The 23,453-nt window shown below is 38.5% G+C and overlaps 1 protein-coding gene across 6 annotated transcripts in view; it reads left to right on the top strand.

Annotated features, from left to right (window-relative positions):
* ALCAM (activated leukocyte cell adhesion molecule) overlaps positions 1 to 23,227 on the top strand; it is a 161,416-nt gene extending 138,189 nt beyond the window's left edge. For 2 of the 6 annotated variants that reach the window (XM_075118374.1, XM_075118385.1), the window contains exons 9-17: positions 5,653 to 5,765; positions 7,515 to 7,650; positions 7,743 to 7,873; positions 8,839 to 8,971; positions 9,930 to 9,968; positions 10,254 to 10,371; positions 12,434 to 12,565; positions 17,804 to 17,914; positions 21,025 to 23,227. In XM_075118374.1, coding sequence (XP_074974475.1) covers positions 5,653 to 5,765; positions 7,515 to 7,650; positions 7,743 to 7,873; positions 8,839 to 8,971; positions 9,930 to 9,968; positions 10,254 to 10,371; positions 12,434 to 12,565; positions 17,804 to 17,891 — 890 coding nt within the window. In that variant the 3' untranslated portion in view covers positions 17,892 to 17,914; positions 21,025 to 23,227. Of the gene's footprint in view, positions 1 to 5,652; positions 5,766 to 7,514; positions 7,651 to 7,742; positions 7,878 to 8,838; positions 8,972 to 9,929; positions 9,969 to 10,253; positions 10,372 to 12,433; positions 12,566 to 17,803; positions 17,915 to 19,500; positions 20,964 to 21,024 lie in introns of those variants that run through there. The other 4 variants (XM_075118375.1, XM_075118378.1, XM_048816342.2 and 1 more) reach the window with 4 other exon arrangements.
* Positions 23,228 to 23,453: the final 226 nt, after the last annotated feature.

Raw genomic sequence — 23,453 nt, 5'->3', positions numbered from 1 at the left:
TACCACTCTTATTTGTCTCTTCTCTAAACTGTCTCCATGCTAAAGTATCCCTGTGCTCTTCCCTCCCCCCCACCTACACACACACACTTTGCATCCCTTCCATTTCTGCTCCACCTTCTTTTAGATAATGTAACTGGAATTGAACACCGTATTCCAGGAGATGGTATAATATCAATTTATATCATGGCATCACCACAATTCCATTGTTCTTCTCCGTCCTATTATTTACGTATCTTAATATGTTTTGCCTTTTTTTCTTTTTAGTGCTAATGCATAGTGGGCAAAGGTTTTCATTAATTATCTCCAGGGATGCCTAGCTCTTTTTCCAGAGAGATTACAGTTAATTTAGAAATTACTTATCTGTATGAGTAATTCAGACTATTCTTCTAATGAACATTATCATACATTTAAGGAAGACTTTCAGCATCTGCCATTATGCTGTCCATTCACTGAGCTTTGCAAGGTCCCTCTGAAGTTCTAAAATATTAAAGGGTCATCTAACCTGTAAAATTTCTTGTCACCAGCAGTTTTTTCCATGTCTCTATTCATACCCTTTTCCAGATTATTTAAATTGTTTTGTGACTTTTAGTGAGTTCCTGATCCATGACATTATTTCTCATTCTGTGACTACTTAATTTCCTCAATAGTCTTTTACAAGAGAGATTTTTTTTCCAAAGGCTTTTTAAAAAAAATCCAAATCATTTTTATCAGCCAGTTCTTTTTATCCACTATTTTGTTTACAGGCTGAAAGAATTCTAATGGGTGGGAGAAGTCATGCTGATGTTGGTTTATTACTATCATTAAATGTTCATCTTGGTGTTTTATAATGCTGCTGTTCAGATATTATTTCATCCAATTTCCTGGTACTTAGTGAGGCTTGCTTGTCTAACTCCCAGAATCACCCGAGCATCATCTTTAAAGATAGGGGCAACATTTACTGCCTTTGTGTTTCAATATAGTAGCTGATGTTAATGAGTGCATATAGTTGTCAAGAGCCACTTCTTGCAGAATTCTTGGATGTATAGCATCAGGTCCTGTTGTTCCTCTTTAATTTAATGTAATCAGTTTGTTCCTGTATCTGTTCTTTTGACACCTCAATCTCTAACGTTGCTTCACTTTTATGGTTTAAAGATTATTGGCCTAAGGTAGAAATCTCCACAACGTGTTGTGGTGAGAATTCATGTAGCTTCTCTTCCACAGCTTTCTCCTCTATAATTGCTCGCTTTACTTTGATAGTTCAGCAGAGCTGCTGCTTCTACCATTGCTTTCTGCTTCCAATATACTTGTATGTTTTCATGTCTTTACCTGTTTGATCTTCAGATTCTATCTTTGCGCTCCTGACTTCCATCTCACTTTTTAACCTACCATAGTTTGCTTCTTTCTGTAGACTTATTTGGGGAGGTGTGGGGGGGGGGGTTGGTTTTGTTTTTTAAAGAATGCTTGTATGGCTCAAATTCTTCAACCTGTCCATTTAACTATATTTTTCCCCCCCTTTTTGCTTCTCCTGTCATTGCAGGGGTGTGCATTCCTTTCAGTGATTCAATTATGGTATACTTAAGTAGTCTTACCGCTGAGGTTAAGGATTTATTTACTCACTTTTGAGGTTATAATCTTAAGGAATAATTAGTAGAAAATACTTTTTCCATCCATGAATTGATATATACCAGATTATTTGGGTTTTTTTTAAATAGATCTATATTTCATTCATAATAGTGGGTGCCAAACAGACTTTTTATTGGGCAATTTGACTGTATTGGTCTCTTACAGGTGTTGGGTTTTGGAAAACTTCTTGCTGACACTAAAATACATTACATTACCGCTTTGCAGAAAATTATGATGCTCTATGGAAAACACAAAAACATTAAGTGGAAAGTACATTGTGAGAGCCATATAGAGCTGAATATTGATATTAAAACACCTTAATTTTGGTTATGCACCAAATTTAGGGGTATATTATGTCCATACAGTAAGTGTGCCAGGAAGTGGGGGACAACACCAGAAGAAGCCTCCTCACCCACTGACCACAAGGACTGCATGAAGTTAGCACCAACAATGGTATTTGCCTTCTCAAGGGAAGGTGGGACATTTGTGGATCCATGGGTCCCCATCAAGTGACCAACACAGCTTAATGGGGCAGCGGAGAGTGCATGTTGTACCCTGTCACAGGCTAGTCAGGTGTCCTCACTGCTCTATGGAGTTCCAGGAGACACTGTTCCCACTTGGAACACAATGTATCCCTGCACTCCTACTGGTGTTGCTTACCTCTGTCCAGCCTCTTATGTCAGACTTAAAGGATTCTCTTTTCTGCTGAGGAATGTGTGCTCAAGCTAAATGAAACTTTAGAAATCAAGGAGTTCTGCTAATAGAATTTATCCTTGTAAACCAACATGATTCTAGGAAATCTATAATCAATTTTAGGCTTCTAGACTGCAAGAAGATCATTAGTTTTTTGTAAGAGATGCCAAGTCAAACATTATTAAAAATCTAAGGGAAATTATCTTTCAAATGATATGACAACCTTCAACTCCCAGTAGACCAGAAGGAGTTCACACTGGAGTGTTAAAATATTCAGGATGCCAGAATTACATGACGTACTGCACTTAACCCTCCTGATTACAACACAGAGTTCAAATCCAGTCTTGCACTTCCTAGTTTTCTGACTTGAAGTTTCCCATTCTGTTGTGACGGTGGAACATCTCTCTAGTATTTCCCACATTAGTTAAATGGCTCTTATATCCTCAGGTGCTGTATGGTGGTGTAATGACGTGTGGGATGTAATCCTCACATCTTTACCATGCTACTTCCTATGCAAAGCCAGTACTGCTATCGATCCAAGTCTTCCAGGTTACACTAAATTAGAAGTTGGTGTGTATTAAATATGGCACCTACTGTGGAGTTTGTTTTTAATGACAAATTAATGAAGGAAGTTTTAAAGGCAGAAAAGAGAAACCCGAAGCAAGTCAGTGTAAAAGTAGAGTATTTTAGTAATTTTTTCCCCTCTACAGAGGCAAGTGTATGCAAACCTTTTTCATACTGCCCTGCTCAGTAACATCTGTGCCAACAGATGAAAAGTAAGTGTCATGGTACATAAGGAAAACTGGTGTATGCAGAGAAACTGTTTACCCCGATGCCCACAATGATTTCTGAGGGAGAATCCTCTGCCAAATGTGAGCTTGTCTCCCAGCCCATTCTATAAACACCTCTCAGGGCTTTGCAGTTCAGAAGTAAGATCTTAAGTCTCGTATTCACTGCAGTTTTCCCCCAACTTTGAATTATTCATAGCAATATGTGAGAAGGGTGGTGGCCTCTGTTCTTTCACTGAAAAGGGAGAGGCCCTAGCATGAGGAGGTCTGTGTTTAAAGACTGCTCTGGTCAGAGTGTCAGTCTTGCCTGAGATGAAGGCCAAGAATGTAATGAGTTCTTGCTTCCTGTGACAAGATTCCTTCCTGAGTGGTGGTCTATGATCTCTTGAGTCTGAGTCAATATCCTGCTTCAAAGAAATAAAGGTTTGAGTAGACATTGAAGGGGAATCACCCTGAGGAAGAAAATTCCATAGCCTCTCTACCCTATATTAAGCATGTGCTCAGAGAATAGGAGGAAACAAGTTGAGTGAGAACTAATCCTCCCTTACCGAGGTGAAGCAGCAATCTATGCAGTTGCTCTGTGTCTGAGTCATTGTGGGGAGAACAGATGATCTCCTGACATATCTTACTGAATCTTGATGGTTTTGCTTTTGGGGACATGCCCTCTGGAAGAGGGAAACTAAATGATACTGATCAGGCAGTTGTCTCTCTTTGGTTAGGTCTTTATACGTGTGCCTGCTGTCTGAAGTAGCAAGTGAACCAATAGAGTTCATGTAACCACTGATAGTAGAAATTAGGCCTATATTAGTAATAACGCCGATATTATTAACATTTGACAATATTCATTATTATTGCGAGATGGGCCCAGTCCTCTCTTTGATGCCTGCATCCCTTAATTATTGTATAATGCCCTTTCTAGTGAAATTGGTGAATGAAAGCAGCAGAAAAGTTGACTCTTCTGTTGAGTGAATTTGCAATGAACCACAATTCACTGGTTTAAGCAATTCTAAGATCTTTAGTACTTGAGAATATACAGATAGAAATTCTCTATCTGCATCATCAGCTGTGTCTCAGGTATGTCTAAGATGACTGTTGCTGTAGTGTCTGAGGATTTAGAATCCGGAAGGCAAAACAAGTGGATAATAAAGGGGGCATCTCTTATATAGATTTCTTGATTGCCTGTAATGATAGGGAAATGGATAAAGAAAAAGTAGGTGACAATTTAATTAGAACTCCGTTAGTTGCCCGAATGTGATAGTGGTATTTTAAACCCTTTAACGCAACAACAACAAAATCCAGTAAATTCAATACCGCCATTTTCATGAGAATAATTATATAGTACTACAGAGCTGGGCAAAAATATTTCTTGTCTTGTGAGTGTCCTGACCTAGAAAGAACAAAGTGAGACTTTAGGGCTCTGGCCCTAGGAAAACAAACATTTAAAAAACCCTTCTTTTTGAGGTTCACCCTCTTGTGTCTAGCCTGGCTTTTTTTCCCCCCAGCTGTTGTTAAGATGGTAGGATATGATATGTTGCAGTGCTTTTCCAGAAAATGCTGTGCCATGATGGGATTATAATCTATTGTGGTTCAGAGCTTCACCAGCCACTGATTTCCATACATGCAATTTTTAGGATGACTAGGCTTTTTGGTTTGCATAGTAAGATGCTAGGAGGTGGGGATGAAAACAGATATTTAACTGGGTGACTTCCCTATTCTCTCAACATAGGATTCTGTATGCAAAAAACAAACAGTAGCATCTGGAGTTGCCTAGCATTTGAAATGTCTGAGACCTTATGGCATATGTAATCATATAAGAAGTAAAAAAGGCAAATGGTGCATTGGAAAGCTACATAGTAGTTGATGAATGAGTGTGTTTTAAGTTAAGAAGAATTCTTAGAAACAAGAATCAACTAATAGAACATATGCTGCCTCCCTATCTCTGTGACAAAGGCCCTAACCCACTCCTCCCACTAAATTGCGAAACCTTCCTGCACCATCCTCTCACCCAACCTCTCCAAACTGGGGCAGCTCTTCCACACCTCTTAAGAGAATCAACCTGTCCTTTCTACCAATTTCAACAATTCTCTCCCTTGTCCTCCTCTGTCCGATATCCCTAGAAGCAGCTTCTAAAATTCTTCTCTATCCCTCAAGACAAGTCCTCTAATCAGATTTCCACCCCACTCCTAACAAAAATCCTCCTCATTCCACTGTGCTATTCTCTTTGCAAAAACCTCTCTCCCCTACCTGGACAACATCTCCAGTTTCATGAACCCTCCTGGATCATTTTTCCAGCTGCACAAGATGGAAAAACGTCTGTTTATTAGCTGATCTGTGTCATGTTTCACTTTGTTAGACTATAATTATAGTAGATATGCATATTCTGCATTGTGTTCTTTCAGGATCATTCTTTTTATCTGTCTCACTTAAAGAACTGATTTAGATTCCTTTTTTGAGCAAACAATCTACGTTTTATCAGTGCAATAAGTCCACTGATTTCTTTTTTCTGTAAACCCTCAGAATGGTTCACTCTTCTGGTATTTATCTTTTAACAATGTTCCTTTTATCGTAGATTTGGATTTGTCACTTATTCCTAGTGGAGAAGTTATTAAGCAGATTGGAGAAGCTCTGCCAGTATCATGCACCATCTCTTCCAGTAGAAACGCAACTGTGTTTTGGATAAAGGTTAGTAATAATTCTTGTTAATGCCTACTCACTTTATTTGGTTACCTGTTAAGATTTCTCCCTCAGTGTTCTGGGAAGAATCTTTTTTAAAATTGATCTTTTATAAGCAATGACCACCTAAAATATTAACGTGGACATTTAATACTGTACATTTTTGGACCAATTTGCATAAGTTTTCAAAGGTGACTAGTGATTGTGGATGCCTCACTTTTTTGGTGTGCTACTTGACACTTTCAGAAAAATAAAGTGCTTTTAAAAACTTTAGCCACTGTCTGAAAATCATTCCCTTTTAAGGTGCCCCACTTCGGCACTGAAAATATTGAGGTCGCTAGACACACTAAACACAGCCTATATCTTCAGAAATTATGTTTTTGTCATGTTTCCCATAAACATACTAAAAGGACAGCATATGTTGGGGGGGGTTTGACGGGATGTTTCAGGGCATTGGTAAGTGAGAAAGTTTGTCAGAGAGTGTTCAAATCTGATCCTGATTGATAGACCACCACCTAATTTGACTGGTCAGTGGCTTGTGTTGAAAGAAAGTGTCCATTTATCACCACTGTTACCAAAACTGGCAGCCTCTGGCCATCTTAGTAGGCCATCTTACTAGGGAGGCCAAGGACAGAATAGACTATGGACACCAAACTATCTTCTGATCCTCTCCTTCAAAGCTGGGACCTATCGTGGTGGGCAAGGGAAGGTGGCATAGGTAAGCTTGCAAGCATACTTGCCATGCTGTCCCTGTTTTGTATATAAGTAGATCACTAAAGCCTGCTGAGCTCTCCATACAGCACTGTTTAGAAATTGGAAACCTCTTTTTTCATACTTGGCACAGCTGTTGCTAATTACATTGTCAAATGCTGGGTTTTAGTTATTGGATGGACGGTTAAACATTAGGAAGAAAAAAAATCAAATGTACAAATACCAAATAGGGAATAACTATTTGGCTAGGTGGTAATACTGCAGAAAAGGATCTGAGGGTTGCACTAGATCACAAATTGAATGTAAGCCAATAATGTGATGCAATTGTGAAAAAGGCAAGCAACATTCTGGGGTGTATTAACAGGAGTGTTGTATTTAAGATAAGGGAAGTAATTGTCCCCTCTATTCCGCTCTATGGTGAGGCCTTGGCTGGAGTATCTAGTTTTGGGCACCATGCTTTGGGAAAGATGTGGACAAATTTGGAGAGAGTCCAGAGGAGAGCAGCAAAAATAAAAGGTTTAGAAAACCTGAATCTTGAGAAAAAATTATGAAGGGGGCGGGACCTGATAGGTCTTCAAGTATGTAAAGGGCCATTGTAAAGAAGACTGTGAGTGATTGTTCTCATGTCCACTGAAGATAGGAATCTGCTTAATCTGCAGCAAGGGGGATTTAGGTTCAATATTAGGGAAAAAAATTGTAACTATAAAGGATAGTTGAGTACTGGAATAGGTTCCCGAGGGAGGAGGTTGTGGAATCCCTGGTCTTTGAGATTTAAGAAAAGGTTAGACACCTGTCATGGATAGTCTAGGTTTACTTGCCTTGGTGCAGAGGATAGACTAGATGATCTCTTGAGGACCCTTACAGCCTTATGTTTCTATGATTAAGGCCCTGATCCCACAAAGCATGTGTGGAGTTCCACTGAAATCTATTGCAGTGCTTATTTATAATGAGGTTGATGAGAGACTCTCACACTTAACTTTAAGCATATGCTTATTTGGGTTGGGGCCTAAATTGGAAATTATGTGGACTAACTTCTTACTTTATCAGGACAATACCAGAATGCAGACAGATCCATCATTTTCAAGTCTACAGTACCAGGATGCTGGAAACTACATCTGTGAAACTACTCTACGGGAGGTTGAAGGGTTAAAGAAAAGTAAAACACTTACACTTATTGTGGAAGGTAATGGAGCACTTAGTTATGCTTTGTTAATACTGTAAATTGTACAATTCACAATTATTTTACCATAGTGCTTAAATATAATAATCTTTTAGGAAAACCTCAGATCAGAATGACAAAGAAAACAGAGTCAAATAAATCTAAAACAATAGTCTGCCACGTGGAGGGTTTCCCCAAACCAGCTGTGCAATGGACAATTACTGGTACTGGAAGCATCATAAATAAAGCAAGTATTTTTCTCATTCATTTATGCACAAGATTAAACTTGATAAGTTTATGGAGGAGATGGTATGATGGGATAACATGATGTTGGTAATTAATTGATCTTTAAATATTCATGGTAAATAGGCCTAATGGCCTGTGATGGGATGTTAGATGGGGTGGGATCTGAGTTACCCAGCAAAGAATTTCCTAGGTATCTGGCTGGTGAATCTTGCCCATATGCTCAGGGTTTAGCTGATCGCCATATTGGGGTTAGGAAGGAATTTTCCTCTAGGGCAGATTGGAAGAGGCCCTGGAGGTTTTTTGCCTTCCTCTGTAGCATGGGGCCCGGGTCACTTGCTGGAGGATCCTCTGCTCCTTTGAAGTCTTTAAACCACAATTTGAGGATTTCAATAGCTCAGACATAGGTGAGAGGTTTTTCGCAGGAGTGGGTGGGTGAGATTCTATGGCCTGCGTTGTGCAGGAGGTCAGACTAGATGATCATGATGGTCCCTTCTGACCTTAGTCTCTATGAATCTAAGTATTAGTGTTTGAGGTCTGGAAAACCTTACTGACTTTGAGGGATTAAAGAAAACAAATATGCATGCATGGTGATTGGCAGTGATAGTCCTCTGCATAGCATAGGTTGGACAGCATGCACGAGCAGTTTGCATTAATTTCTTATGGTCAAATATTACCTTCAGTTATACCTTCAGTCTTACTGAAGTCAAGGAGGTTGCACTAGACATATATAAGGGCAGAATTTGGCCCTTAGCTTGCAGCTTCAGGGCGTGGATCATGTCTTGGAGATATATAAATAACTGACTATTAATTTTGGGTGCTCTTTTAGTTTATTATTTTAAATGGTTCCCTTTTTCAAAACTGTAAGATTTTTAAAAGGTATTTACTTCTAGAACTTTCCTTATGAACAATTCTAGTATGACATTACAGTATACATTTTTTGTTCGACTGATTTCTTTTCCTTTCCAGACAGAGGAGACCAACTATGTTAATGGAAGATTTTCCAGTAAAATTGTAATTTCTCCTGAAGAGAACGTTACATTAACTTGTATTGCTGAAAACCAACTAGAAAGAACTGTCACCTCGATGAATGTCTCTGCCAGTAAGTGTCTTCAGTTAGAAGCATTTCAAAAATGAGCAATAGAAGTGGTTTCCTTAAAGTTTCAAATGCCTTTTGCCAGCTTTTCTCTCTAAATAATGTGAGATGCTGATCGGTGCTGCAGTAGTATTAGAGGGTTGTTTTTTTCCCTTAAGTTCCACATCTCCTGTATTAACCGACTTTAGTCCTCCAACCCAGCCTAGGTTGGTAGTGAAAGAAATTTGTTACTAGCGAATGGCTGTTCGGTGGCCTACAGTATGTGAAAATGAGTTGTATGATTTCAGTACAGTTCAAAGTGGACCAGTGTGCATATCACAGAAATCACAGCAGTGCTGACTAGCTCTCTTCTTTTAGCAGAAACCTCCCCTCAAACACCCATACTTGAACCCTGCAGGTTAGGGTTATGGCATACTGGCAAGGGGAAATAGGCCATGCGCTGCCATGGCTCATGATGCATCTGCTTTGGGGATAGTACTTCAGACTATCTATATCCTATCCTTCTCATTCATACACATTATAAAATTACTTTATTATTGAAATATCTTCTTTTCTTAGTCTCTAGTTTTGTGGTTTTTTTATTAACTTTTTATGTGATTTCAGAACAGAATCCATTCATAGGTGCTAGGGTTTAGCGGACTACAGTAATGATAAAGTGGTAAAAAGTTACCCTATCATGAATGCTAACATATAAATGCTTAGTCAGAAGTATTCATAAGATTAAACTTGTCCTTTTTTGGAATAAAACACTTTTACATGATGCATTATGGATATAAAGCAAGGATTGCTGCCTAAAAAAATAAGATTAATTATTTTGTTGTGTGGCTGATGCAGCATTAAGTATGAGCATTTCGGGTCTAGCTGTAAAATAGCTCATTATATTGTTAAATATTACAGCATAATGTCAGGGTGAAGGTGACTTTCAGGTATCAAGTTTTTGTTTTTAATGTTTTTTTTATTTCAGTAAGTATCCCAGAATATGATGAGCCAGATGAAAGGAATGGTATGTAAGTGCTACAGAACCCTCTTTCTATCTGCTCTAGCTTTATGAAGTGTCATTGAATGAGTAATTTCCACAGTCCTCTCTGCCTTCAGAGTTCAGTTGAAATTGCCCAGTCTCAGAGGCAATAAGAATTAGACCCTGTTAAAAACTTTGCATGTTATCACAATGCTCTAATAGTTTTGACTTTTTGACCACCTTTCTTGCTGGGGGCATTACTTGTATAGAAAATGTTTAATGCTGTGTATTATTGTTAGACACCTTAACAACTTTTCTTTTTTGTTTTAGGTGACAACAGAGAAAAGGTTAATGACCAGGCAAAGCTAATAGTAGGAATTGTGGTTGGTCTTCTGCTAGCAGCTCTAGTTGCTGGTATCATCTACTGGGTATATATGAAGAAATCAAAGTAAGACTTAATATAGAAACTTGCTCTTAACTTTTTAAAATTAAAATAATGTGTACCTATCTGTTTAGCTCCCTACAGCATTTTGAAAATCTAGGGGCGAGAAGTTATCCTCATTTATAAAACTTATTTTGCATCTGAAATTAAAATGAATATCTTAATATGGAGGCAGTGTATCATCTAGGGGTTAGAGCACAGGCCTGGGAGCTAGGACTCCTTAAATCTGCCCCTGATTCAGCCGTGTGGCCTTAGTCAGGTCACTTAGTGCCAGATTGTGTTTCCATTTAAGTTAGTGACGCTTTTCCTATTTGACTTAAGTGGGATGTGGTATTTCAATTTCTGAGTCAAATGATGGGCTGTCACATCTGTGCAACCTCATGGATGGTCAGGTGAATTCTTAATTAGAGAGAGTATGAGCTGGCCAACTTCTCCTACACTACCTGAATTTTATAGAAGGGTAAACAGATGCCAACTTCACAGGAGTATGTGAAGCTCAATTAAATTGTTCATATAGTGGTTTGAGATACTAATGAAGGAAGTTGTATTGCTTGAAAACTAGACATTGGCAGGGCTGACTAAAAATCTAGATCCAGAAGGTAGAGTCTATTAGCTCTGCTCATTTTCAGTTAGCTGTATTTCTGTACTAATGAAACTATCTGGAATACACTGGACAGTCTTTGAAATATCTTCCCCCTCATCCTCATGGTTATCAGGTCCCCTAACCATATCCAGCTTGCATCTGGTTCTGCTGAGTGTAGTCTTAAACTCTTTTCCCCATACATAGACTGTGGCCCTGTCAGGTGTGAAAGTGCAGACTTATGCTACCCCCATGCCTTCTCAGAGATTCAGAGGAGCTATCTGATTTACAGCAGCTGAGGATCTGGCCTACACAGCACCAAGATCATTTATAAAGTGTTCTGAAAGTGAAGGTAGTTATGTATGTTGTGTACATATTTATATAGACAGACATGCAGTATTAAAGTTTACTTGTATTTCCCTAAAACTTTGCACATTGATTTGCAATAGCTATATAATATACATATTCTGAGTTTTGATATGAAGAATTGTTTCTCATTCAGTTGCCATACTTACAAGGGCTTCCCTCATCTATTTCTGGCATTATAAAGTGCTCCCATGAAGTCTTTAGATTTTACTTCCATACAATACCACAAACATAGCTGTGCAGGGGATTTTTGGAATTTCCTGAATAAGGAAGCTTTATAAACATATGACTGAGCACAGAAATATTAAGCATGTGCTATTTATAAAGCTTCAGGAAATAAAAAAAATTAAACTTCCCCACCACCTTCAGTTATTACTAAACAAAATGTCCAGAATTTTTCTTCTCTCTCTCAATGGGGAGTCCAAAGCATGAGGTAATGACTCATTTGTGGGGGGGAAATGTGATGATTCTTAGAATGTGGTGTGTCCTTTGCTGTGATGTGTTTCTATGCTTTATGGTGTTAAACTTTAGAAATTAAACATGAAACAAAAGGCATAAGAGAAATGGGAATATCATTTATACTTAAAGTAGAAAATTAAATTAGCAGTGAGTAGATAGGCTCATTGGGGACCAAATATTTTTTTAAGTTATGTTTAAATCATAATCAGTCTGACAGTCACTAGTTTCTTAAAAAAAGAGAGTACTAGTGGCACCTTAGAGACTAACCAATTTATGTGAGCTGCAGCTCACGAAAGCTTATGCTCAAATAAATTGGTTAGTCTCTAAGGTGCCACTAGTACTCCTTTTTTTTTTTTTTTTTTGTGAATACAGACTAACACGGCTGCTACTCTGAAACCAGTCATTAGTTTAAGTGAATTATATTGCTGACAAGCACCCACTTTCAGTATACATTTATATTAACCTGGTCTCCTCTCCCTTGGGAATCAGTTTCCCTGTTTTCTGCATGCAGTACTTCCAAAGAGCAAGCAGAGCATCAGTATGTATGAAACAGAGGATTTCAGCACAAACAGCCCATAAATCTCAAATGCTGTCCTCTCAAAAACACCATTGCAATACTTATTGACACTGTGTGTCCAATCACAACCCTCCGTTTCCACACAGGCCACTCCCTCGAACAGTTAGTCACTTTTTGAACCCACCCTCGAACAGTTATTCACCTAATCTCTGCCCCCAAAGTGACGTCAATGGAAAGTCTGAGAAGGCAGCAGCACAGAACTTTCAAACCCTCGTGAGGCAAGAAAAATGTTTTTTTTTCATTAATGTATGTTGTGGTTTGTAGAATTTTCTATTGTCTTGTGATACAGGATAGTAGGAATTGTACTCACGGCCTTGGAGTGTATTCACAGTAACTCGCTTCTGTAGCTATTCATCACCTCAGCTTCACTTAATACAAAAGCTGATTATTGCCACGTCCTCTTCACCAGTTCAATGCAAATTAATTAGCAATCTGAGTAAATTGCCAGTGCAACCCCCAGCTAGGCAAAGTCTACATATTCTTGTCTTCATCTCATATTTTTAACTCTCTAGGGAATGGTTTTTACATACATATATCATTTAGAAAAGAAATCCAAGTAGTGCCTCTGTTTCCCTTCACTCAAACAGAAATCCCAAGGGAGAATTTGCATTTCTAAATAAATTAATTCAATCTTTTGTCCTACTTTCATTATCTGGGATTGGGAATACACAAATTCCAGGTAATGTTATGAACTAGTTTCCACTGATTTATTGCAGCTTTAAAATAAAGGAAAAAACCTGAAATTTGGCTGAACATTCAAACTGCAGCAGTTTTTACCGTGATCAGATGCACACAGAATTGTTGGAACCAGTCAGCATCCTCAGTCATTCTGAGCTAATTGCTAACCTCTTCCCAGACTGAAATTTGTCATTGAATAATTAACAAAAATTTTACTTTTTTGTTATTTTGTAGATGGTTAGTATGTTAAAACCAAAAGTTGCACAGTGTGTTACAGAACCCTCACAAGTGCATGTGTCTCATATACTTACAGTTACAAAGGTCACATTATTGTAAATGAGGGAGACAAACGGGGAACGAGCTGGTTGTGCTCTATATTTAATGAGTATAGTCTAAATCAGAGAATAACACTGGAAAATTATTTTTTCACTAATTGATACTACTTATTCCACAGTGATCTCTAAATTAAAAAAATGTTTGAAAGCGATCTTCCCCCAGCAAAAAACAAGTGAACCTGTAAACCCTTTAGCACCATTTTACCTACCTTTCAGAGAGCCTTTGAGTCAGGAACCCCTATGGTAATCATTTTCTTGAAGGCAGGACTTCTGAAGGGAAAGCTTGAAATGTCAAATGAGGAATTAGACTTTATTAAAAGGATATAGGGATCCATACATTCTGAGTGGAGAAAGAGAGAAGTACAGGAGGCAGACACACCATCTATAAAATTAAGTAAAACAGTATTTTTATAACCAATTTCTGACACTCTTGACTTGGTTACAAGTTTGGTTCAGACAAGTAGTCAGCTGTTTTTTCACAATATATTAATGTGCCATCTCTATTTGTGCATCCATGCTCCCCAACTGTTGTTGTTCTGAATTAATTCTGGGAAAGTGTGCATATCTATGTCCCCTACTGCTCCAGCAGGGGATAGACTACCCAGAGGGGGAGACAGTGGCACTTAGGGTAATGGAGACCCAGAAACTCCGCTTTAGAGGACTAGCGAGTCTTCTACATACATACTATAAGGGGTTCAGTCTGCACTACAAAAATGACAATTTTATGTTCTCCAAGGAAGCTAGCAAAGGCAATGCAGTTAGCTACCGTGGTGACTGACAGTATTGACTAGATTATAAATTTATGTTTCATGTCAACTACACCGGGTAAAAATAAAACCCGTGGTAGTGAGTCTCAGATTCTGGGTCAACTGATTCTACCTTGTGCTACAGGACTGAAAATAGCAGTGTAGCTGTTCCAGATTTCAGAGCCCAGGCTGACCTGGAACATCTACACTCTGAATTTCAGGGCCAAAGCATGAGCCTAAGTCAGTTGACTTGGACTCAGGCAGGCTGCTGCTGGGTTGTTGGTTTTTGCCATGTAGATGTACCCTGTGTCATGAACTGGTTATAAAATCATGCTGTGTCTAGGCTAATGGGGTTAGCATGCAGAAGTTTCCTAGGGCTGCAGGTCCAACCCTCCTCATACTGCTGGGAATCGTCATGCAACAAGGCTCCTGTGTTTTAACAAGGTAATTTAAACAGTGTTAAAAATGTTGGCAGTTACATAAGCATTGCCTGCTTTAGGGCTACCGATGGAAATTTTATACTAAAGTCCCTAGTGTTCAGCAAATGTAGTGAGACCACTGAGAAGTCAGCCTCTGCCAACATTGTCATAGTTAAGTCTTGACAGAGTGGGTGAGGTAATATCTTTTATTGGACCAACCTCTGTTGGTGAAAGAGAAGCTTTCAAGCACCACAGACCTCTGTGGACTACCATATCCTGGGACCAACGTGACTACAACAACATAGTTAAGTCTTCAAATTTAAGTGTTCTAAATCCATGTGTAAGCATCTAAGTGGCCTGGTTCTCAGAGGGGCTGAGCATGTGCAGTTCTCATTGCATTGATGTGGGCCATATCTTAACTTCTGTGAAGGGGATGGGTACTCAACCCCTCTGAAAATCTGGCCACTAGTACAGGTGGCATAGTCGCCCAAATTAGAAGCCCTGAAGGGTTGAGGAAGAGGTATGTGATATTCAATCCTTACATATAACATAGAATAATTTTGTTTAAAAATAAAACTAACACCAATTGGACCATTACAGCAACTTCTATGATTTTTACAATAGAACAACTTTAACCTAAGCAGATAATGTCAGATACAAAGCCTTTCAACCTTAAGTAGCAACTCACAGGAGAGCCAAAGTAGGGACAGCAGCTTTGGGATTTTATAGTAATTCTGCATCTCTCTCTCCATTGCTGTGGTTCGTTCTCTCGAGTCTAACATGTCACATTTGAAATACAGCTCTTGAATTGTTCAAATTTTAATATCCAATGGAAAAATAGGCCTCTCTGTCAGTCACGTTCCCTGGCAGAAACAGTAGTTTTCCTATCATCCCCTGTCAACTTGTCCTTCTCTGCATTTGTTGGTACCCATACCCCTTTTGAGAAAGCCTGGTCTCATCACTGAAAAGGCCCTCAGGGGTTATCGCCTATAATTATCTGCTCAGCACATTCTTCTCCCACAAGACTCCAAATTCTTTGTCCCTCATCCCTACTCTCAATCTCTCTATTTTTGTAACCTAATGTTTAGAAAGGAGACCTGCTCATGAGGAGTTGTTCAGATGACAGCAAATTGGTTTTTTTCTCTTACTCTGGCTTAGAGAGATTTGCAAAAAAATTTTAGGATCACATGAGAAATTCAACCACTGTCAGTATTGATTTTTCTTCTTGTTTGGTTTCATTCACTCTCTCATTTTCCTCTGTGCGGATCAGTCTTCTCTGGCTTTGAGATATTCAAAGAGAGAATGAAAATAACTTCCCAGAAGAGACTTACAATGGGTGTAACAAGTTACTTTGTGATATAATCCCACTGTTTAAATGACAGTTGTCTACAGGTACATCTGTGCTGCATAGTTAACCCAGGATCTTAAATTTTAGCCTTAATTTCTACCTATCAGTATCATCCATAAAGAAAACCCTCTGATCTGGGTTTGGAGGACAGACAAAATCACTCAAGTACTGATAGTCCTCCAATATTCTTCTAATGCTCTTCCTCCCCAAGGATTGACAAGTTCTTCCATACTTGATCAGTAAAGAACCCTAAAGCATCTGAGAAAAAAGAACAATGGGATATGCCCTGAGATACACACAGGCTTGTGCCGAAACAGTGAGGACCCAGTAACACGGGTAGGGCTTTATTGTGGGAATGCTCAGATCCAGGTGCTAATCACCTTGGTTAACTGTTCAGTTTCAGCATAACTAGTGATCAGAGACTTGGATCTTTGAACTAACGCAATGAATTCATGCAGAGAGAGACCACAATAGCAATACCATTAAACAACATAGTTGAAAGAAAGTGGTAAAAAGGCTGAAGTAACTTCAAGCATTAAAAATATACTAGCCAATGTAGTAATCTACCTTAAAACAGAGGCAGCTATTGCAATTTCAAATGTCCAATCATCTATTTAGACCTCAGGTCCATCAGCCTTTGTCACTCTTGCTTGACCTGATGCATCAGGTCTGCTGCCCACTTTCCATGCTGGGGAATTGGTACTTCCAGTAGTAGCACTTCAGCCATGTCTGAGATTTGGGATACAGTTGTAAGCCCCTGGGAAATGTTTCCCCCTGACTCATTTGGATTAGGACGTGACTAAACCAGAGCCCTTTATACTTTGAGGTCACTTAAACTGAGGCTGTTGGCAGCGTTCGCCTACGCTGCTAGATGAAGCTAATGTCTTTGCACAGGCACACCCCACTAGCAAAAATAAAACCATTGATTTTAGAGGGCTGTATGCTGACTAGCACCCGTGTGCCATGTCATAGTGTTCTGCTAACTTGTGCCATCATTGAATTTTGCAAGTCAATGTCACTTCAGTCCTTTACCCTGAAGCTGTGGTAAGCATATGCATAAATCTGTCACAACAGATACTTCTATCAAGGAAACAAATTATCACAGAGAAAGTGTATATGATAAGCTGCTTTGACATGAGATTTAATGTCTCACGGCTTTTAAAATGTTATCACACTATTGCAGCAATCTTTCACCTTGGCTGATGGTGAGGTTTCTCACATTAAATGTTTGGCTTGTGGGGTTATTCTGCTAAACTAAACTAAGCACTTAACTCTCTAATTCATCTTCACTACTTACATTAAAGCAGACCTGCTATTTTAAATGAGTTATACCTCTTTCTCTCCCCCCACTCTCCCCAACAACATTTACAGTCTCTTCTCTATCCAAAAATGGTCAGAGATCCAGAAAAAATGCTTTGGGCACTGAAAGAAGTAGAATCTAGGTGGTACCCAAAATGGTTTTCAATCTAAGAAGCGATCGACTTCTGCTCAGCACAAGCTCCAAAAGCTATTTTAATGTGGACACACACAAAGATTGTTGTGTTGATAAAGATGTCTTAGCCACACTTCGGCATTTAAAGTGCCTGTGGACAAAACCCTTAATGAAACATGCAGAAAACCTAGGGAATTGTCAAAAAAAAAAAATACACGTGCACAGCCAGCTTAGCCTCAGTAAACAGAATTCTCCTGGGCTCTTTTGCAATGTAGAAGTTCCATTGTTACTACTGTATGCATATGTAGTCCTACTGCAATGCTTATTGGTATATTCATAGTCCTATGCAAATGTTTCTAGTGTTGGTAATTGAACTCTTAAGAATTTTTTCTTTGCAGAGAGAGAGAGAGAGAGAGAGAGAGACACGCACACTATATAGTAATATGAACAAAATGCTACAGACATGCAAATGAGACACTGATAATTTTTTTCTTGTAGGACACCATCAAAACACGTAGACAAAGACCTTGGCAATACAGAGGAAAATAAAAAGCTAGAAGAAAACAATCACAAATCGGAAGCTTAAAAGACAAATGTCAGTCATTCCAGGTAAGCAATGTGAACTGAAAAGCGTAGTACCAGGGTGTCCACCCTTTGGAAAATAGAATCAGAACTGTTTACCTGTGTATCCTATATCCTGTACAGCAAAGGGAGGTTCTCTTTCAGTTCAAGAGCTAGAGAGCCTGTGCTACTGGAATAAGATGATCCAATATTGATCTTTAGTCAACCTAGGACTTCAGAGTTGAGAACTATGGGAAATTATGATGCCTTGTTCTCCCCTTTCAGACTATAAATACTCTTACTAAAGACAATAGGAATTATTTGTATTCTTGTGATTTTGGGGGAGCAAGACCCATGGCAACTATGGATTTTTAATAGAGCATGTGTACACACATTAAAAGAAATGCAAAAGGATTCTGACATTCAGAAATAAATGATCGCATGCATTTGAGCTCATGCACTCAGGGAAATTTAGTTATAAATAATTATATGATGTATACTCAAAAGAGAACATTTAGTTTTGTTCACTATAGATAAAAATTAAAGTTTTTGGTGAGCTCAAAACAATGTACGTTCAAGAGATGAGATAAGTTCTTACAGTAAAACCACATACTATTATTAGCCTCATGCTGGAGGTAGTCATTGTGCCATGACTGTGCAAGAGAAGTGGAGACTTCCCCTCTTCTTTATAAAACAGAAGCTGCAGGAGGACCCACAGAATACAAACAGCAATGAATACAGTGGTGGTACAACAAACCAACAGCATCCTCCAGTGGTCAGATGCAGCCACCACTGCTGCCTCTGTCTTCTTTTAATGTCACAGGCTGGGTCTTACACCGTCTTTCTGAACAGTGATATCATTTAGCACACACATATTGTGGAAGGCCAGGGTAAAGGGGGTAGAAATCAGTTTCCAATGTTCTTTAAATTATGGAAGTAAACAGTCAAAAGATAAGCTTTCATATCAAATTTACTCAGTTTCTAAATTAGTTTTTTTAAATTTGTGTCTCCACTTTTGAGCCTTCAATTTGAGAAACTTTAGAAAGGCCCAGGTTCAGAAAGTGCTGTGCACCTATCCTTTGTCAGCCCTCTTTGAAGTGTCAAGTTGCAAAGCCAAAAATGGAGGGGGACAAAATCATTGGTCACTTGAAAATTTGGTGTAGAGATTGTAAGTTTATTACACCAGGTTTCTTGTTTCAGTAAGATGGGGATAGAAGGGTACTTTAAGGGAAAAATCTAAGATCTTGAAAAAGTCTGGGTCTGAATGTTTGTTATTCATACAGTCTTGCCTCTAAATTTAGCATAAACCACCAGACAACTTTTCTTGCCACAAATACTCGAACGATTCAAAGATCTGAGAGACACAAAGGAAGGGCGATCAGACAGTCCATATAAACCTCTACTACTACTATTGTCAGGAATGTCCCTATTTATTGTGCAATAGTGTTCTAATCATTGATATTGTAATTAAAGTTTATGTTGCAAAAGTCCTCCATAGAGTTTGCTGTGCCAGAGTTCATCATTCAGGTAGGGAGTGTGTGGGGTGGGAGGTTGCTTTCAACTTTGGGGGTGAGAGGGTGGTGGAAGACTCTTGCTCTGCTCTTTTAATTGTGCATACCCTTGAAATTCTGCAGTCCTAGAGTACACTGGTGGGAGGAAAGGAATGTCCAACACCAGGAGGTTGAGCGATGGGAGAAAACTACAAGCAGTCACCCTCTCCTTCCCACTTCCAGCTACTGGTCTCTCCTGCCTTCACCTGCAAATGGCAAGCACCTTCACATCCAACCCCCCCTGGAACTTCCTTGAAAAATCTGCTCTCTCCCCCTCCCTCCCCATGAGTGCCCAGCTGCAAAATTACTCCTACCTACCTTTGCCCTGCTGACAGTCTTAAAGATGCCCTCTCATATTGCAGATATCTGGACCCAAAGTAAAATGGGAAGGAAGAGAGCCCCTCTATGGATTCCTCACAATGCCACAGGGTGGCATTCCACCCTCCATTAAGTGATTGCTTGGGGTTGTATTTTAAGTGATCATTTTGCTGGCTGCAAACACGAGCCCAAAAGATACTGTGGTACTTTGTTAATCTGCTATGGATGTGAAGGCTTTAGAAGAACACAGAATTCTGAGTGTAAGGGATTTAAGGCCTTCAGAGGTGGTGGAGTGGTCCTGTTTCCCTCAGCTTTAGAGAATGTCTAACACTGCAATCAGAAGATACGGTTGCAGCTCCTGCAGGCCTACCTGAGCTAGATCAAATCAAGCTCCGGCTGGAGCCACAGCAGTGGTACAGGTGGCCTCCCCCAGTACAACCCCACTCAGGATCTCGAGCTAGCTTCCATCTAGCTAGATCAGTCATACCTCCTGATTGCAGTGTAGACCTACCCTTAGTGTTAGAAGTTCATCAGGCCTAGACTTTGTGGGAAGAGAGAGGAGAGGGCTCTGGCGAAATGAATTTTGCACAATTGAATTCATTTTGTCCAAGAAGGAAGTTTCTTCATATTCCTTGTAAAAATGTCAAAAAATTAGTCCCTAAACTTAATTTACAAATTTCTGGGAAAATGCTCCCAGTGTCCCTAGCTTCTGTTTGCCAGAAACTGGGAGTGGATGACAAGGGATGGATCATTCGATGATTGCCTGTTCTGTTCATTCCCTCTGAACTACCTGGCATTGACCACTGTTGGAAGATAGGATTGTGGGCTAGATGGGCCATTTGACCCATTATGGCTATTCTTATGTAAAAGGGTGAAATCTGAATCCCTAAAATTTCCACTGCAATTTCACATGGGAAAGACATGGTTCACTTCCTGCCCTAATGTTTTGTGTAATGGTGTTGGACATTGTAGTAGCTGCTACATCCACAGAGGTGACTATGTTAGTGATGAATTAAATTAGCCCTGGGTAGTATATGTGTATTGTTTTGGGTGCCTTCAAATCTGATGTGTTATATAAACATGAGCTTATCATCATTACATTCATGATTTGGAGAATGAATTTGATTCATCAGCAATGGACATATCTTTTTGTGATGTAATTTATAACTTGTTTGTAATATTTTCTGGTAACATTTATTTTGCAGTTAAATAAAGGCTATTAAAACTCCTGTCTAATTATGATAATTTTGCCAGCTACCTAGTTTAACTGACTGTTTTTCACATTTTCAGAGAATACATATAGAAGCATGAACGTGGATTGTATTCAAAACATATACAAAGAAGTGACAGTTATTCATGGTTCAAGTATTGAACAGATCATTCTACCAAGTTTTCAAAGGATTTTAGATGCAATTATCTCAAGTTTAAAAAAAAACTAATTTGGCATCAGCCAAGATAATAGGTCACCATGTTGTGTTCTGTTTGTTTTTGTAAATGTCTGCACTGAAGATTTTTTTGTTTGCCTTTATGTAAATTTTTTACGTAGCTATTTTTATACACTGTAAAGCTTTGTTCTGGGAGTTGCTGTTAATCTGATGTATGGTGTAATATTTTTATTTCAGTTTGTTTTTAGGACACCCTTTGAGCAGGTACATTTCTAATTCTGATTGCTGTCCGTAAAACCCCTGCTTTTGTAGAGCAGAGATCTCAAACGTAAGGTTGTGTTATGGGGAATTATTGAAATCACAGTAGAGCGAGATGGAGCCAGGAATGACAAAAGTTCACTAAAGGGTTCGTGAAGGTAAGAACAGCCACCTAACTGACCAGAAAAGGGCATAGACAGTTTCCAAGAATAAGCCTGAGAGTCTAGCACAGACTTCACCACAAAATTCTTGTTAGCCTGTGTACAGATTGCTGCTGCTAAACCTTTTCTCCGTGAGTGAATCACAAATGTATTGTTGAAAGCAGTTTGGAAAAAAGTTATTGATTGTCCTCATCGTCTCATGGTAGATAAGAGAGTGACACTGTAATTTTGAATTGATTTGAAGTCCTTTTGGTTATCCACTGCCTTAAAGTACTGTATCTTTTCTTCATTTCAACAAGATAACACTCAGAATTGGATTTTTTTTTTAAAACAGTGGTCATATCAAAGCTGCATTTTTCCACAAAAATAGAATATATATATATTTTTTGTGTGTTTTTGTTAACTCCGCTACAGATATTGAATGCACCTTGAGATAATTTTAGTGTTTTTACCTGGTACATAATTTATCAAACAGTGCATATAATTGTAACAATGAAATGTCTATGTATCTTAAGTTTAACTTTATAAACGTGTTTTATGCTTGAGGAAATTTTTAGAATGATTATGTAAAAGGAAACACTTTTTTGGGTAGATGGCACTTCTGAGTTTTTACTCTTGAACAGAAGTGTAGTTTCTGGGAGAATGTATTAGACAATTCTGATCATGGGAGGAAAATAAGTACATAGAGTAAGCAGAACATCAGGTTTCCATTTTTAAATCTATGATCCAGGGGGAAAGTAAGTTTTTATAGACTGGTAGGCAAAAAAGTTAGTTAAAGAAATGGAAATTAGGAAACATTTTGCCACTTCTACATTATTTAGAAAAAACACTGTTACTTGTAAATTTGTAAAATGTTAAATGTCTGGGCGGTAGTGACTGATGTCTTAATAAAAGCTTCCTGTAGTGCATTGGCATGGATTAAATACATAAAATGTCCTATAAACTCTCTGCTGTATAAAATATTAAGGGGAAAATCCTGTTATTTGCCTCCAAACTTTGATTTGTTAATATTTTATTTAGCAAAGGGGGAAAAAAAATCTTGGTCAACATTTAAACCAAAGTAAAAGGGTTGGGGGAAAAACCAAAGTTATTTGTTTTGCATGGCTAAGCCATTGTTATCTCTGTAAATACTGTGATTTTTTTCCTTTTTTTTTTTTTAGAATTTTGTTAAAAAATTCTAAAATTTTTAGACACCTGTTTTCCAAAATAAAACGTGAACACACAAAAAAGGTACTTTATATACCATTTTTTTTTATTTTGGTGTGAACACTACTGCTAACTGAAATGCAGTGGGAGTGACTAGGAAAAAAAAAGTTGTAATGGCTTTAAGTATGTGATGAATGACAGAAGTTTATTGTAATTCTCTATATTTTGAGAAGAAACCTTCAAGACTGATAAGTAGAGGGAATGGGTCAAAAAATATTTACCAATGTCTTGAAAAAAACAAGGAAGATTTTAAAAAGTAATCACTCAATTTCTACATCCACAATTGTGAAAAAGGAATAAAAACCTCACTTTTTGAAATTCTGCTGCATCTCCCATCCAGTTTTACTCTTCAACCCCAGGAGACAGATTTTTCCCTGTTCAGCCTTCACTTCAGGCATGTTCCAGGAACCACCAGTGCAAAAAAAAAAAAAAAGAATGTTTCAATCCATGCCTAAAAGATAATAAAACTGAAGTATGAATTCACCTGCCTGTCTGACATTTCAGTTCAAAGGAACAACCCTGATCCTGAGTTCTTAACAGTAAAGTTACATGCGTGCGTAATCTCTGAAATCAGTGGGGTTCCACACAGGTGCTGGGATCTGCCACACATTGCAGATCAGGACTCAAGAATCAAATCTTATCACATTATGCAGAACATGAGTGCATGTATTTAGTACATGCACATCATTGAGACATCTGGGCACCTTAC

Source organism: Caretta caretta, chromosome 1, assembly GCF_965140235.1.
Source record: "Caretta caretta isolate rCarCar2 chromosome 1, rCarCar1.hap1, whole genome shotgun sequence".
Classification (NCBI taxonomy): domain Eukaryota; kingdom Metazoa; phylum Chordata; order Testudines; family Cheloniidae; genus Caretta; species Caretta caretta.
This window is presented reverse-complemented; position numbering and strand designations above follow the sequence as displayed.